The sequence below is a fragment of the Giraffa tippelskirchi genome, chromosome 11 (assembly GCF_054371585.1).
Source record: "Giraffa tippelskirchi isolate mGirTip1 chromosome 11, T2T-mGirTip1v1.2.pri, whole genome shotgun sequence".
NCBI classification, from domain to species: Eukaryota; Metazoa; Chordata; class Mammalia; order Artiodactyla; family Giraffidae; genus Giraffa; species Giraffa tippelskirchi.
Window position 1 is genome coordinate 34762144 of NC_137285.1, and position 17713 is coordinate 34779856.

Genomic DNA, 17713 nt, shown 5'->3' on the forward strand with positions numbered 1-17713 from the left:
TAACCTCTGTGACTAATCTTTTTTTTCTCTTAAGAATTTATTGTAGTTCTGATGTTTTACTGAGTCTGTGAACTAGATTTTACATTTTTTTGTACAGTTGAGCCTTGAACAGTCTAGGGATTGGGGTGCTGACTCTCCCTGCCATCAAAAAATTCATGTGCAACTTAGAGTTGGTTCTCCTTAGATCCTCCATATCCTTAGTTCCTCTGTATCCAAGGTTCAGCATCTGCAGATTCAACCAACTGCAGATTGTATAGTAATGTAGTACTTACCATTGAAAAAAAAAAATCCACGTGTAAGTGGACTTGTTCATTCACACCTGTATTATTCAAAGGTCAGCAGTATTTTATTTCTAATTGTACCCATGAATTCAGGGAATAAACACAAGGACCCTTCTTCCTTTTATCCAAAAGCCAGCTCTAAGGAGTTCAAAATTCATGGTACATCTAATTTTAAGGTATATACAATCAACAGTAGTTGTAGTATTGATGGAGGTTATGGTGGTAAAAAATAGAAACAATAGTACGAGCAGCCAGCACTTTTTAACATCTTCTTAGTGCCAGACACTATTCCAGTTGCTTTATGTGTAGTAACTCATTTAATTCTCAGAACAACCTTCTTGAAGTAGTTGTTATGTACATTTATGGAATAGGAAACTGAGGAGGCAAGTTCATCTAACTTGTCATTAGCTAGTGAGTGGCTAAGTTGGAATTTGGACCCAGGCAGTAAAGCTTACTGTGCTGCCTGTTAAGAAACCAGGCATCAAGATGAGCAAAGATTAGGGCACCTGTAAGGGAAAAAAGTGAAACTCAGTGAAGATCCTTTGATATAATTCTTAAAAACCAGTTGAGGAACCAAGACTTACTAAATATAGACAATCATATTTTTAAAATTAATGAAAATATTGAACATATTCCATCTGAGCTTAGATAATTTTAGTTTTTTTTAAAACTGAATTATATGTGAAATATCCAAGGAAAACTTCTTCCTGTTCTCTAAAAATTTTGCAGTTTGTTTCCCTGATTTTTTTCTTGACTTTCTAAGCAGAATTTCAGATAAAGTAAAATCTTATTCCAGTTACTTACCTGAATGTTCAGTGTAAACTTGCAATTTCAGATTTATTTTTTGTTGAATTTATTCTCAAGCGTATAATAGACTTGCTTGTAAATAGTATTCTAACAAACTTCTGTACCTGTTCTATTACTTTGGGTTATTATAAATTGTTTTTTAGGGTGAAGATGTTGACCTTCATTTGTTTCTACCAGATTGCCACCCTAGTAAATACTCATTATTTATGCTGGTAAAGAATTGCCACCCCAATAAAATGACTCATGATACTGGTATTCCTGCTGAATGTCAAAGTGGCCAGAAAACAGTTAAACCAAAATGGCGGAACATTACTCAAGAAAAGTAAGTATTAAATATTAGCGATTTAAGTATTTTGTGTCAATGTGGAGAAATTACGCTTTCATTTCTTTCAGAGAATAATAGTAAAATTTGTTTATATGTAACTGGTGTCTAAATACAATTAAAGGAATAAGTACCTGACTAGAAACTTTATTTTTCACTCTTCAAAGGGCTGGTTGGGTTGAATGCTGGACTGTCCCAAGTGTCATGCTTACAATTGATTATACATGGCATCCAATTTATCCACAAAAAGCAGATGAACAGCTGAAACAGTCATGTAAGTGTTTCTGTATAATCTGTATCTTAAAATATCAAAATTGATAAACATCAAGGATACAAAGAAGAAATTAAAACTTTTTGGAAATGCATCTATTCTTTTGACATAATTATGCATTTCAGGTCTTCTAAGATTTTTGGTATAACTTTCTTTGGGCATTCACTATATATCAATTACTAGGCCAAGCTGTTCCTTGGTTTATTTTATCTAATTTAATCCTTAAAGCAACTCTGTGAAATAGATATTATAATATTATTGTCATTGTAGAGTTAAGGAAATATGCTCAGAGAAAGGAATAATTTTCTCAAGGTCTGGTGGGCAGAGCTGGAGTATGGAATCAGGTATATGTACAACTATAGATTTAGAGTGCTTGATTTTATAAAATGTTAGTTTCTTTAATGCATTTTGACAGCTGTCATATTATTTATAGTTTCCCTGAGGCTTAAGTGCGGCTTTATTTGGGTTCAAAGTCGAATTAGAGTCTAGTGAAAATATTTTCTTTATGTATTTCCAGTGAGTTAAGTATTAAAGAATAGTTTTTGTAACTTTCTTATATATAGATCTTGATAATGCCATAGGGCATTTGTATAGCTGTTTATATGAAAATAACTTTATAGTTTAATGTCCAAGTATAGTTAGAGCCTAGTTCTGACCCAGCTTTACTGTATATTACCAGAACTTGATGAGAATATTGCCTTTGTTAATGAAAACTTTTTATTGATTGTTTATAGTAATAATAATAAGCAGAGATTTATTTTGAGCTCTTTCTGGATTTGTGTATTTTTATATGTATTTCAATGAAGTCTATTCTTTATTGCATTCTTAATTATTAGTCTTTAAGTTTTGTTTTCATTATATGCTGGAGACATTTTACCAGTGTTAGTTGCTTTCATATTTACAAAATAGAATTTTTTAGTGAATAGTTCCTTGAAGAACTTTTAAGAGATCCTTTTCCCCCTTTCCACTCAAACATTATTCTTTTTTTCCCCTCTATTTATTCCAGTGTCAGAAATGGAAGAAACAATGCTCTCTGTGTTAAGGCCATCTCAGAAAACAGACAGAGTTGTTTCTTCTCCTTCTACTTCTTCACGTCCTCCTATTGATCCCTCAGAACTTCCACCTGATAAACTTCATGTAGAAATGGAACTTTCTCCAGATTCTCAGATAACTCTCTATGGACCTCTATTAAATGCCTTTCTGTGTATTAAGGTAAGATTTTTAAAAGAATGTCCATATTTTTAAATGTAGGAAAAGCAGTTAACCATCTAATTGATATTGAGACCATTTGAAATGGCCAGTTTTATGATTTAAAGCATTTAGGATATATTATATGTTGACTGAACTTGTGGTGTTAGACTCAATTATAAAATTATTTGTTAAAAATAGTGTTAAAAACTCTTCACTTTAGCATTTTTTTTTGAGAAGTTAGTGTATTCTAGGAATTTTGTGCTAGTTGCTAGAGATAAATGATATAGCATCTGTTGCTAAAAAGATAGGCTATAGGATTATAGCAGGATAGATATGTACATGGACAATTTTAACACATTGTAATTAATGTGGCAGCAGAAGTATAAAAGAACTTTGTTATCTGAGGATATCTGTACCAGGAAAAGGCTACTTCAAGTGAGTCCATTAAAAACCAACAATTTTACTTCATGGTAAATAATAAGCAAAGAGTTATTTGGAGCTCTATCTTGAAAATTGAAGCAAATAAGTGTAAATGAATTCATTTCAGAGTAGGACAAATTTAGGCTCTGAAGAAATATGTACTGCTTCTTTGAGCAAAGACCAAATCAAGTGTTGATTCATTTTGATAATTTTTCCAGTGAGATGTATAATATGGTTGTATAGTATGACAGTACTTCAGGGTTGCTGTCTGTAGCATGTTTATGGAGAGAAGCTATTTTAAGAAAAATATTTGAGCATTTTTTCAGTTTTCTAGACTTTGCTTTTATCCTTTTGATACTCAGATGATGCTTTTAAAAATACCCCAACAAAACATCGCTAATTTTTGTTGATTTACTCTTTTTTATAGGTAACTTCTCTAGACCGTCCAGATTTTCACTTATCACTGATATTCTATCTGTGATTTGAGCAGTTGTCCAGAATTACATTCAGCTACTTCATGAAACTTTTCATTTTCCCAGGATTTTGCAAATTGACTTTGCTTTAGATTTTCATTGTACTCTTGGATATCTACTACATCTGATAATCAAAGAGAGACGAATTGACCAAATTTTACCAATCATGAGCAGTAGAGTTAGTTGTGGCATGGGTGTTTGTGTGAATCTGACTTTATCATTGTTTACCTATTTGCTTCCTTTTGTAATTTCACAATTGCAGAGGTTCGGATATTGAAGGCTTAACTAACAAGGAATCCTTTAATGTACAGTAACAGGAAAAATTAACTCTGGAAAAGGTCTAGGATGATCAAGGTTGGCCTGGGATGGACACTCAAGGTTGATTAACAAAGGCTCTCTAAAAGAAGTGCTAGCTGAATAAATTTTGAAATTTTTTAAAGTCTCAATATTTGATTTCCTATATTTATTAAAAACTACCATAGAGCATCAGATGATGCAGTTTAAGGTAAAAGATGCAAGGGAAAATGTGTTTAATATTTTTGGAAACCTATGGTTTCTGTTTGCCTTTTCTTTCCCTAAGGTTTTAGAAATTCTTGAAGGAATAAAGGAGTAATTCTTCAGATTCGAAGGGAAGGAAACACACACACAGATTTTTTTTCTCTTTGGACCATTTTGTGGCCTAAAACATTCTACAAATATTTCTCTCACTATCTTGTTTTCTTGGCATTACATGTGAATATCTGTAAAGGATCTAAAATGAGGAGGCTGAATTTAATTTAAATATAAACAATGATTTAGTTACCAGGTGTAGGTGGTTGTATTGATACAATATCAGTTTTGAATACTACTAGAGAGGTATTAACTGTTTTTGCATTACCACACGTATATTGAACCTCAGTTGTTTTAACTAAAAAATTCCATAGTAGTACATAAACAAAAATAAGAACAAAGATCATAGAGAAAGATATGCCTTTACTTTAAATTTCTTTGTAAATTCTATGTTACCTATGTTAGTAGTTTATTATGTTTTGATGCAGACTCTGCATTACAGATTTTATAACAACTTTCTATTCATTTCAAAAATTTATTACACTAAATATTAGTACTCCCATTCATCCTGTTAATTCAGAACTTGGGTGAAATATCTACTGAAACAAATTAAAAATTTTTAAGTTTTGACACATTTTATAAAATAATTTATAATTCAGTGAACTCTCTGCTTCCGTTTATTTTAAGAATATATAGCACGTAACTATTTTTTGTTTTTGCCTTAGTGTCATGCTGACTTGGAGTTGTTACCTATCTTAAATGTCTCTATTACTTTTTTTTCTCTTTAGTTTTAACTTATGTTTTATTTAGTATCAGTGTTAGAACTTGAAAGCTTTTTGGATGTTTTATCTTGTTTTCATTTTAGGAAATAGACTAATACTCTAAAACAAGATAAGGAAATGCTTAGTTTACAAATTTCAGGCTCTAAGGTGAAACATTATTACATCTCTTTTGATAGCAATTTATTCTTAATATTTATAGGAAAACTACTTTGGGGAAGATGACATGTACATGGATTTTGAAGAGGTTATTTCAAGTCCTGTTCTGTCCCTGTCAACATCATCCAGTTCTGGATGGACTGCTGTTGGGATGGAAAATGACAAAAAAGAAAATGAAAGTTCAGCAAAGTCAATTCATCCACTTACCTTGCGTCCTTGGGATATTACTGTACTTGTTAATCTGTACAAAGTTCATGGACGTCTTCCTGTTGTAAGTGTTTGCATATCAAAACAATTGAGTCTGTTATGAAATCCACCTAGCATAGGAAGTGATATTGTGTGTGCACATACTTACATAAAATAATTCAGATTCAAAACTGTTCTATATTTATCCTTTTATCTTTATAAAGCTAGTGTATTATTTTCTTCATAATCACTTAATCATTGACAATTTTCCTATTTTTCTTCTTTCACTTTAGCTCCTTCTTTGCTGTTCTGTATAACTTTAGAATATTTGGCCATGTTGTTGAGTTGCTAGATTTAGTTAGCCTGATGGATATTGTAGGACTTTACTCTGACTCTAGACCGGTTTGGGACCTTTTGGTGGAACTATATAAAATCATGATTCAGGCTTGACCATGGAGGTTGAATTGTGTCACAGGTTTGGATTCTCCATAGTATCCTGGTTTACTCGAAAGACGACCCTTGGACCTGTTGGGGCTGAATTGAAATGAGATTATATTGCCCAAAGAACCCGTGGCCATTGGAGCCAGGCTAGATGGGGAGAGAGTGGCCCCTGGAGCATTGTGCTGCATATTGAGTCCATATTGTGTTCCTAGGGTCCCACAGGAGAGAAATCAGCTCTGGTGCTTAGTTAACCTAAGGTCTTTTTCTGGGATACAGAATAGTTATTTTTGTCAGTAAGCACCATTCTTCCTTTTGAAAAAAATCAATTTTTTTTAATTGTGTAAGTGTAATTTTTATTTTTCTGTACGTCCTTGGTCTTTAATTTTTCTATATATTGATTGTGGTATTTTTGCTTGACTTTAGCATGGAACTACTGATGGTCCTGAGTGCCCTACAGCTTTTTTGGAAAGACTATGTTTTGAGATGAAAAAAGGATTTAGGGAGACCATGCTGCAACTTGTCCTGTCACCCCTGAATGTGTTTGTCAGTGATAACTATCAGGTAATGTGAAAGTGAGTTGTGGTAGAGACTCAGAAATTTAGTGTTACTATTTATGAGGTGAAAACAGTGTGTTAACTTCTGTGCCTGGACTGTATAGCTCTTTAAATTAGGGACCTTCAGTTTAACTGTACTAAGCAGTTTTGTATTGTGTGAATTGTTTCAAGAATTTTCGCTTTTCTTTTTTTCCCCTGCTGTTCCTTATTTATGTGATCCCAAACAATTATATATCTATTGTTTTTAGAAATTGTAAGAAATACTTTCTGACTTTCTCATATGTTTATGAAAGGGTAAAACTAATTGTATAGAATGTTGGTAGATTCTGTTGAAAATCACAACCTAAGTATTAACATTGTATGTTAATTGCTCAGTCGTGTCTGACTCTTTACAACACCATGGACTGTAGCCCGCCAGGCTCCTCCATCCATGGGATTTCCCAGGCAAGGATACTGGAGTGGGTTGCCATTTCCTTCTCCAGGAGATCTTCCCAACCCAGGGATTGAACCCAGGTCTCCTGCATTGCAGGCAGATTCTTTACCATCTGAGCCACCAAAGGAAGTCCAAGTGTTAATGTTAACCAGTACCATAAACCATAAATGTTGGTGATGGACAGGGAGACCTGGCATGCTGCAGTCCATGGGGTCGCAAAGAGTTGGAGACGACTGAGTGACTGAACTGAACTGAACCATAAATCTTGAAAACATGCGTATCTACATGAACACTGATTAATTCTTTTCATCCAACATACTTACAAGGTACTTTGTTAATACCTTCAAGATATCCCTAAGGCTCTTTTGGAAGAGAACTGGTGACATTCATCAAATGGGAATATTTTACATTCCTGGGTACATTATCAATTTATTATTATTTTTTTAATGCCAGTGACTTTTTTTAGCATCTACCCCTTCTTTAAGTCCCTTTCCTACTTTTAGTCAAGTGATGTGCTTTAGAACTGTGATGGTTTTTAATGTAAGACAAAGTAAAATTATAGACAGGGTGATGAGTCTGACAGTGAATCATCAACAAATGATAACTCACTATGGATTCTGTGAAGTAACTGACCATCTTATATAAAAGATCATACCTCTATGCACTCTGTTGCTATAGTGGGCTTCCCTGGTGGCTCAGCTGGTAAAGAAGCCACCTGTAATGTGGGATACCTGGGTTCAATAAAACTGTATTATTTTAGTGTAGTAGCTAAAACTTAACACTTAATGTATACTAGTTTTTGTCACAGAACATGTTTCTTTTTAAAAAACTTTTATTTCAAGAAATTATAGATTTACAGGAGGTTACAGAGATAGTACAGAGAGTTTCTGTGTTTCCTCCATGTTGACCTCATACATAATCATGGTAAAATATCAAAACCAGGAGAATGACATTTGTATAATATGTATGCATAGTTCTGTGACATTTCATCATGGATAGATTTGTGTAACTGCCACCAAAATTAACATGTAGAACTAGTCTGTCTTCACAAAGCTCTCACTTGTGTAACACTTTCATTTTAACTTGTCGTGTGAAACCTTAAAAATTCTGGTCCTTCTTTCTGTAATTAATGGGTCATTAGGATTGTTTTTTTTTTTTTTTTGAGAGGCAAATATATCGAGAAGAAGCCCATCTCCTGTTTTCAACTCTCTTGAGGAAATTAATAAAGGTAATAGGGAAATATCTTCTAAGAAAGGCTTATTTCTGAGAATCTTAGGAGAGTAGCTCTGATTTTTTGAGTACCTGATGATACTTCAACTTTTATCTTAATCACTGCATTCTCAAAAGACTCTGCTGGTTATAAAAAATGTTTTATTGAGTTTATTATCAGGGTCCATATTAATCCTAATTGCACAATTAATGGCATACTTATACAGAGACAGAAGTGTAAAGTGTGATTTATATAGTGATAAGAAGAGGAATTCATGGAGTAGAGATATCAAGACAGTAATAGAAGTATTGATACTAGTGACATTTTGTTTCCCAGATGGCAAACACTTTATAATTCATGCTGAAGACAAGCATAGTCTATACATATTCTCTAGGAATTTGCTTATCTACTTAATTTGCTTACATTTTGTAGTGCTAGCATTTCTAAGAAACATTTTTTCTTTTGTCTCTATACTAACACTGTTTCGTGATGGGAAGCTTCACACGGTGACTACCCTCAAGACTCAGTTCTGGGTCACTCATCTGTAGCTCCTTATTTCGGGTAGCATTTGTCTTAGTGCACAGCTTCAAGGCTAAGGATCTAATGTGATGGGTCAGTGACCGTGTCTGACTTATGAAGCCACATACTTTTTACTGGATCATCTTATGTTATTAGTTTTATATTAGGGCTGCCAGAGCAAAGCACCCTACACTAGGTGGCTTAGAACAACAGAAAATTACTCTTCCACAGTTCTGGAGCCTAGAAGTCTGAAATTAGTGTGTTTGGCAGGGGCATGCCCTCTTTCAAGGCTCCCTTGTCTTTTCCTAGCTTTGGTGGTTGCTAACAGTCCTTGGCATTCCCTGTTTTGTAGCTGCAAAACAGGGAATCTGTTTTGCATCACTCAAATCTCTGTCTCCATCTTCACTTGGCATTCTCTCCATGAGTCTCTGTGTCTTAACTTTTCCCCTTACAGGGACACTGTTAATTGGATTAAGGCCCATTGTAATCCATTGTAACTACATTTTGACTTGATTACATTTGCCATGACATTGTATCTAAATAAGATCACACTCACAGGTACCTGAGTTTAGAAATTGAATGTCTTTGTAGGGGACACAATTCAACCCACAGAGTGATGTAAGCCATAGTACAATTCAGAATGTAATCTTTACTGATGTACCAGGTAGTGTTTACCTTCAGGACAACCCAAGATCCACATGTTTGTTTATGTTTTTGGTTTTTTGACAGTGAGTGGTGAGAGAAAGTATAGAACCCTGGATGATGTTTGGTTTTTGGCTTGGGCAGTTAACCGAGCTAGTGCAAGATAAGGAATATGGGAGGAGGAACTGCTTTACAGGGGAAGAGTATGAGTTTCTGGGCATGTTGGGTTTGAAGTACCAGGAAATCAACCTTTATTTTCTAGCATTTTCCAAAGAATGAACTGCATTATCTTTGTGAAGTAACTCAGATAAACTCACCTAAGTGTCTGTATAGGCAGAATGTCTTTCAGAAGTCATAAATAGTTGACTTTCTGGTGGTATTCTAATACACTAACAACAGATGCATATGCAGGCATCCAACATTCTTGGAAAATACATTTGGATGGTCCCTGTGATAAATATATTTGGATAGATGGTCCCATCCAACCATCTCATCCTCTGTCATCCCCTTCTCCTCTTGCCCTCAATCTTTCCCAGCATCAGGGTCTTTTCCAATGAGTTGGTACTTCACATCAGGTGACCAGAGTACTGAAGCTTCAACTTCAGCATCAGCCCATCCAGTGAATATTCAGGATTGATTTCCTTTAGGATTGATATTTGTATATATATACTCACTATAATTTCTTTTTCCATTCATGCACTGATAGACACTTAGGTTGTCTCCATATCTTGGCTATTGTGAATAATACTGCAGTGAACACGGGGATGCATGTATCTGTTTGAATTAGTTGTTTCATTTCCTTCGAATAACTACCCAGAAGTGGAATTGCTGAATCATATGGCAGTTCTGTTTTAATTTTTTGAGGAACCACCATTATCTTCCACACTAGCTTTACCAATTTACATTCTCCTTTTTTTTTTTTTTTTTTTTTTTACATTCTCCTTAATAGTACACAAGGGTTTTGTTTTTTTTTTTTCACATCCACACCAACATTTGTTATTTGTTTTTGATGACAGCCATTCTAACAGGTGTGAGGTGATAGGTCACTGTGGTTTTGATTTGCATTTCCCTGATGCTTAGTGACATTGAACATCTTTACATGTGTCAGTTGATCATCTGCATGCCTTCTTTGGGAAAATATTCATATTCTCTGACCATTTTTTATATTGGGTTGTTTGCCTTTTGGTACTGAGTTGTAGGAATTCTTTATATATTTTAGATTTTAGCCCTGTGTCAGATTTATGACTGGCAAATATTTTTTTTCCTTCTGCTGGTTGCCTTTCCATCTGTTGATTGTTGCCTTTCCATTTGTTGATAATTTCCTTTCCTGTGAAGAAGCATTTTAGTTTGACATAGTCCCACTTGTTTATTTTTACTATTGTTTCTTTGCCTTTGGTGTTAGATTCAAAAATAATCACCAAGCTTATGTCAGCGAGTCTACTGCTGATATTTTCTTCTAGGAGTTTTATGGTTTCAGGTCTTACATTCAAGTCTGTAATTCATTTTTAGTTGATTTTTGTGTGTGTATAAAATAGTGATTGTGTTTCATTCTTTTAATATGTGGTACCCAGTTTTCCCAGCACTGTCTATTGAAGAGGCTCTTCTTTCCTCATTACATATTTTTGGATCCTCTGTCATAAATTAACTGCCATATATATGTGTGTTTATTTCTGGGCTGTCTATTCTGTTCCATTGATTGATGTGTCTGTTTTTATGCTAATACCATACTGTTTTGATTATCACAGCTTTGTTATAGAGTTTGAGGTAAGAGAGTATGATGCCCCCAGTTTTGTTCTTCTTTTTCAAGATAACTTTGGCTATTTGGGATTTTTGTGGTTCTATACAAATTTTAGGATTATTTGCTGTTTCTTTGAAAGATGCCATTGGAATTTTGATAGGGATTGCTTTGGGTGGTGTGATTATTTGAGGAGTATTGATTCATCTAAGCCAAGATCCACATGTATCTTTGAACTCAAGAAAAGTTGTCAAAAACTTTATATTGAGAATTATAGAATCTCAATGCCAGAAGTGATCTTAATTGACCATCCTCTCTAGCTGCCTCACAAAAAATAGAAGGGAACTGATGCCTGGAGATAAGTGATTGTATAGACTATCACACAGCTTAGACAAAAAATGTATCAGAAGACTCTCTAGAGCTTTTATTACAGTCACAATTTGAAATGACCTTTTAAGAATACCATATGAATTAGATTTAGCCCTATCCTTAAAAACACTTTTTAATGAATGCAGTTTCCAAAATTTGTGCTACAACAAGGAACGTTAACCCTGTAAGATGGCCTGCACATACACACTAAAAAGACTGTCATGGTAAAATTAAGATAAATAATTTCAAGTGTAAAAAGTGCTGCAAGGAAAGGAATGAAGTGCTCTGGTAGCATGTAATGGCTTTGAGATAACTGTTGTTATTCAGTCACTAAGTCATGTCCGACTCTTTGCAACCCCATGGATTGCAGCATGCCAAGCTCCTCTTGTCCTCCACTGTCTCCTGGAGTTTGTTCATATTCAGGTCCACTGAGTTGGTGATGCTGCCTAACCATTTCATCCTCTGCCGCCCTCTTCTCCTTTTGCCTTCAATCTTTCCTAGCATCAGGGTCTTTTCCAATGAATTGGCTGTTTGCATCAGCTGGCCAAAGTGTTGGAGCTTCAGCTTCAGAATCTGAATATTCAGGATTGATTTCCTTTAGGATTGACTGGTTTGATATCCTTGCTGTCCAAGGAACTCTCAAGCATTTTCTCTAGCACCACAATTTGAAATCATCAATTCTTCAGGGCTCAGCCTTCTTTATGGTCCAACTCTCACATTTGTACATGGCTACTGGAAAAGCTGTAGCTTTGACTATATGGACCTTTGTCGGCAAAGTGGTATCTCTACTTTTTAATATGCTGTCTAGGTTTGTCATAGCTTTTTCCAGGGAGCAAGCATCTTTTAATTTTATGTCTGCAGTCACCACATGCTATGATTTTGGAGCCTAAGGAAATCAAATCTGTCACTATTTCCACTTTTTCCCCATCTGTTTGCTATGAAGTGATGGAACTGGATGCCATGATCTTCATTTTTTGAATGTTGAGTTTCAAGCCAGCTTTTTCACTCTCCTCTTTAACCGTCATCAAGAGGCTCTTTAGTTCCTTATCACTTTCTCCCATTAGGGTGGTATCATCTGCATATCTGAAGTTTTTGATAATTCTCCCAACAGTCTTCATTCCAGCTTGTGATTTATCCAGGCTGGCATTTCTCATGATGTACTCTGAATATAAATTAAATAAGCAGGGTGACAGTATACAGCCTTGTCATAGTCGTTTTCCAGTTTTGAACCAGTCAATTGTTCCATGTCTGGTTCTAACAGTTGCTTCTTTTTTGTTTATTTTTTTTTAATTGGCTTTGAATTTTATTTTATTTTAAAATATACATTTATTTTAATTGGAGGCTAATTACTTTACAATATTGTAGCAGTTTTGCCATACATTGACATGAATCAGCCATGGGTGTACATGTGTTCCCCATCCTGAACCCCTCTCCCACCTCCTTCCCCATCCCATCCCTCTGGGTCATCCCAGTGCACCAGCCCCAAGCACCCTGTCTCATGCATCGAACCTGGACTGGCGATTAGTTTCACATATGATAATATACATGTTTCAATGCCATTCTCCCCAATCATCCCACCCTTACCCTCTCCCACAGAGTCCAAAAAACTGTTCTGTACTTCTGTGTCTCTTTTGCTGTCTCTCATATAGGGTTATCATTACCATCTTTCTAAATTCCATATATATGCGTTAGTATACTGTATTGGTGTTTTTCTTTCTGGCTTACTTCACTCTGTATAATAGGCTCCAGTTTCATCCACCTCATTAGAACTGATTCAAATGTATTCTTTTTAATGGCTGAGGAATATTCCATTGTGTGTATGTACCACAGCTTTCTTATCTATTCGTCTGCTGATGGACATCTAGGTTGCTTCCATGTCCTGGCTATTATAAACAGTGCTGTGATGAACATTGGGGTACACGTGTCTCTTTCAATTCTAACGTTGCTTCTTGACCTGCGTACAGGTTTCTCAGGAGGCAGGTAAGGTGATCTGCTATTCCCATCTCTTTAAGAGTTTTTGATAGTTTGTTGTGATCTACACAATCAAGGGTTTTAGTATAGTCAGTGAAACAGACATAGTTGTTTTTCTGGAATTCTCTTTCTTTCTCCTTGACCCAACAAATGTTGATAATTTGATCTCTGGTCTTTAGGTAAGAACACGGTAAAACTTGCCTTTTTAAAGGATCTCTGTGGTGTTCTTATAGAGTATGGAGCAGAACAGTGTAAAAGGAAATGCTGGGAGACCCCGGTTGTATTATTTGAACCAGGATGATAGCAGGAAACTGAAAGAAACTCAGTGCATTTGTGAGAGACTGGAAGGTAGATTCCATAAAAATTGGTGACTGATGGGTAGGGCGTTACCAAACTTACTTGATTCTTTGTTCCTAATAACAATCTGTGAACTTAGTGTTCCATGGAATGCCCTATTTTAGGTCATATCCTTTAGCTTTCTGAATAAGTGTTAGAAATTTTCTCTTTGAAATGTTGCTGCTTGTTAGTTATGAGTATATAATTATCCTCTGTAAGAGGAATCTCTCCTTTTAGTATTTACATAATTCTCAAAATCCTTCTGGAAGATGGCTTTTTTTGCTAGTTCCTCATTATGGTCTTAATGGGTCTTTTTTCTTCTATGTTATTTTCTTCTTTTTGATACTTTAATCTCATGATTCCTGCCTTGTCACAAAAGATTGGTCTCTCACATTCCCTGTTAGTCAGAATACATGTTTCTTTTAATTTATTTAGGTGCCTACCAAAGAGAGGTCTGTATTTTTTTAAGACTTTGCTGTCTTGCTTTGCAGTTGGGCTTTTACAGATAATGTCACTAAAGAAGCTTAACTCAGACTACTTTTATGGATACAGGGTTGTGTTAAGAGCTTTGGATCCTAAAGTCTTATTTTCTGTATAGCATGTTTTTACCATTTGTCTCTGGGGGAAAAAGCAACTAGCAATTATAAATGCTGATATTTCTTATGCTTTTTGTTGTTTTCAGCAGCGACCACCTGTGGATGAAGTGCTCAGGGAAGGTCACATCAATTTGTCAGGTCTCCAACTGAGAGCACATGCTATGTTCTCAGCGGAAGGTCTTCCTTTGGGAAGTGATTCCTTAGAATACGCATGGCTAATTGATGTGCAGGCAGGAAGCCTTACAGCTAAGGTCACAGCACCACAGGTATGTTCGAAGGTCTCAGAGTGCTATCTCCTGACTTACTTCCTTTTTCCTTTACTGACCCACCTCCCCAAGAAAAAGTTGTATGCCCATTTGAATGTTCATTTTACTTCTACTTGCCACTAAGGATTTTCTTAGTCGTGGATGAGTCAGAGACAAGTTTCAGTTTTCTGGGCCACATAAAATTGATGGGTATGATTTTTTATAGTCCTATGTAATATTTTCAAGAATTCAAGACTTTCTTTGAGAAGAACTCAGGATGAGAAGTTTCTGGAAATCAAGTTATAAATTATTAAAATTATATTACTTGACTCTCCACTGTTGGAACAATCTTGTTTTTCCAGTATGTAGGATAATTTTCTGAGAACTTTACTTTTTTGTGTATTTCTTAGGTAGGATTTGAAAGAGGCATTATAATATTAAGGTAACATGTTTCTTTACTTGTCATGTCCTAAAGCAAGGCAGCATCATTTGAATTTGCACTTAGAGATATAGATACTGATTTAGAAAAATAACAATGAATTTATTGGCAGAAAATCTCATGTAGAAGACTAGTTGTAGTCCCTTTGGATAAATTCTCCTTCCCTCTCACTGTCCCACTTAGTCTTTAGGAGTCTCAGAGGGCTTAAGTGTTACTGTCAGCCTCCCTGCCAATGGTTCTACATCCACAGGTTCTGCATCCACAGGTTCAGCCAGTCATGGATTCAGCCCACTGCAGATGTGAAGCCTATGGATACAGAGGGCTGACTGTAACCCTTAGTTCTAGAAATGGGCCATTGAAATTTAGTGAAATGTCTGTATTACTATAAAATTTCACTTGTTGAGACAAATATAGTTAAACCTCATTTTCTTGTGTTTCACAGATTTTGCTTTCTGGTTGTGTGTGTGTGTTTGTTTTTTTTTGTTTTACAAGTTGAAGGTTTGTGGCAGTGCTACATCAAGCAAGTCTGTTAGCACCATTTTTCTGACAGCATTTGTTCAATTTATGTATCTGTGTCACATTTTGGTAATTCTTGCACTATTTCAGACTTTTTCATTATTATTGTATTTGTTATGGTGATCTGTGATTAGTGATCTTTTATGTTAGTTACTATTTCAAAAGGATCATGACTCATTGAAGGCTCAGTTTAGCATTTTTTAACAATAAAGTGCCTTTTAATTAAGATATGTATGTTGTTTTTTTAAGATATAATGCTGTTGTGCACAGGATAGACAACTAGTTACTTGTAAACATAACTTATGTGCACTGGGAAACCAAAAAATTTGTGACTCACTTTATTGTGATATTCACATGTTGCAAATTTACTGTGGTGGTCTGAAACCAAATCCACAGTATCTGTGAGGTATGCCTGTGTTTATAATATGCATTTCATAATTAGTGTTTCAAAAGATTGGAATGTGGTAGACATGTGTATAATCAGTTTTTAGTAGAATTACAAAATGAGTGTGATACATGTAATTTAGAGGTAGATAGTGGCAACCTGCAGATAAATGAAGACTGTTGTTTGTTGTTGTTTAATTGCTAAGTAGTACTTGACTCTTTGTGACCCAATGGACTGTAGTCCACCAGGCTCCTCTGTCCATAGAATTTCCAAGGCAAGAATACTGGAGTGGGTTGCCATTCCCTTCTCCAGGGGATCTTCCCGACCTAGGGATCAAGCTCAGGTATTCTGCCATGGCAGGTAGTCTCTTTACCACTGAGCCACCAGACTAGATAACTTGTGTTGATTATATCTGAAGGAAATAGTTGAAGGGAAGCAAAAATTAAGATTCTAGAAATAGTAGGAAAATGAGTAGAATTGAAAAGGGATATTTTATGTAAAAGAGATGGAAATAAACATATAATAATGGGTGAAAACAAATATTTAGTGCTTACATACCTCATAACTATTTTATCTGCCATTTTCTGTCTCTAAATCTATAAGTAAAAACTGAAGCATATAATAAAAACAGCTTATTCCCTAACAAGCATGCAGTGAACCCATGCTGACTCTTCAAGACTGGACATAGTTCTTTTAATCTAAAGATTGCTAGAATCTCAGCTTTTATTAGAAGATGAAACATTTCTCTTTCTTCTGCACTGAAATCCTGGCATCACTGTTTCTCTCAAGGTTCATGAATCCGTGGTGCTTTTAGTGTTTATTCCATTCTTTGTGTATTTTAAAAGAGTTTGCATTTTCTGAGAGTTTAAATTATGTACTTTTGGTGGGGGCGGGGATAATACAGTGTATACCCCGGCTCAGTGTTTATTGTAAACTAATAAATTATGACCCTAAGATTTTTTAAAAACTCAAGATTTGATGAAAATTGATATATACTTAATCTTTAATCTTTAATCTTCAGAATACCTGATTTTCTAAAATTTTAGCTTAGTAGATATAAATTTCACTTTGAACCTTGGTTTATTGTCAGAGAATTCTAGGTGCTTTTCTGTGCACAGAATTCTGTCTAGTCATATAAGAAGAAAGATACAACCTTTAAGAAAAATAACTGACTTTAGAGGTTGCTGAAGTTTCATTTTTCAGTTGAAATGATTTTTCATTTTGGCAATGCATTTTGTCATTTACAAATGAACAGTAACACAAGCTTATAAATGATGTCAAGATAGAAAAATGATATTGTCTAACAAGTAGATTATATAGGAGATATAAGGCCCTGTTTGGATTCTTTCTAGCTGTATTAACATTCTTGATAAACTTTTGAACCATGAACACTTGTTTAGGACACTAACAGTGTTGTCAACTTGTCATGGCTTATTCGTAGCTGGCTTGTCTCTTGGAGTGGGGACAGACATTTATTTTTCATGTGGTATGTCGAGAGTATGAACTGGAAAGACCAAAATCAGTAGTAATATGTCAGCATGGAATTGATCGACGCTTCTGTGAATCCAAGGTATGTTAAAAATATGTTAGCATTATTACAAACGTTTGTGGGTTTTTTAAAAATGAAAGTTCAGTTTTTTCAATTAATAAAATTATTTTCCTAACTTATAGTCATTTTTATTTAGTTGTAAATATCTAAAATTAGGTAATTATTAAAACATACATTCACAAGTAAATGGAGATATTATAAAATTGTATCTCTTAAATTTTTATTGTTAACATTAACATCTTATTGCGTTATTATACTAACTCTTCGGAATATAGCTGTGCATTTATGTAGAAGGTTTAGAAGTTGGAGGAGGAAGAAGATTGAATTCCTGGCGT

At 34.9% G+C, this 17713-nt stretch overlaps 1 protein-coding gene across 1 annotated transcript in view; it reads left to right on the forward strand.

The window, feature by feature from the left end:
- BLTP1 (bridge-like lipid transfer protein family member 1) overlaps positions 1-17713 on the forward strand; it is a 382818-nt gene that overhangs the window by 247837 nt on the left and 117268 nt on the right. Inside the window, exons 24-30 of the mRNA XM_081544847.1 lie at positions 1232-1410; positions 1578-1684; positions 2688-2893; positions 5296-5523; positions 6303-6440; positions 14331-14510; positions 17271-17399. Of these exons, the coding sequence (XP_081400973.1) occupies positions 1232-1410; positions 1578-1684; positions 2688-2893; positions 5296-5523; positions 6303-6440; positions 14331-14510; positions 17271-17399 (1167 nt within the window). The remainder of the gene's footprint in view (positions 1-1231; positions 1411-1577; positions 1685-2687; positions 2894-5295; positions 5524-6302; positions 6441-14330; positions 14511-17270; positions 17400-17713) is intronic.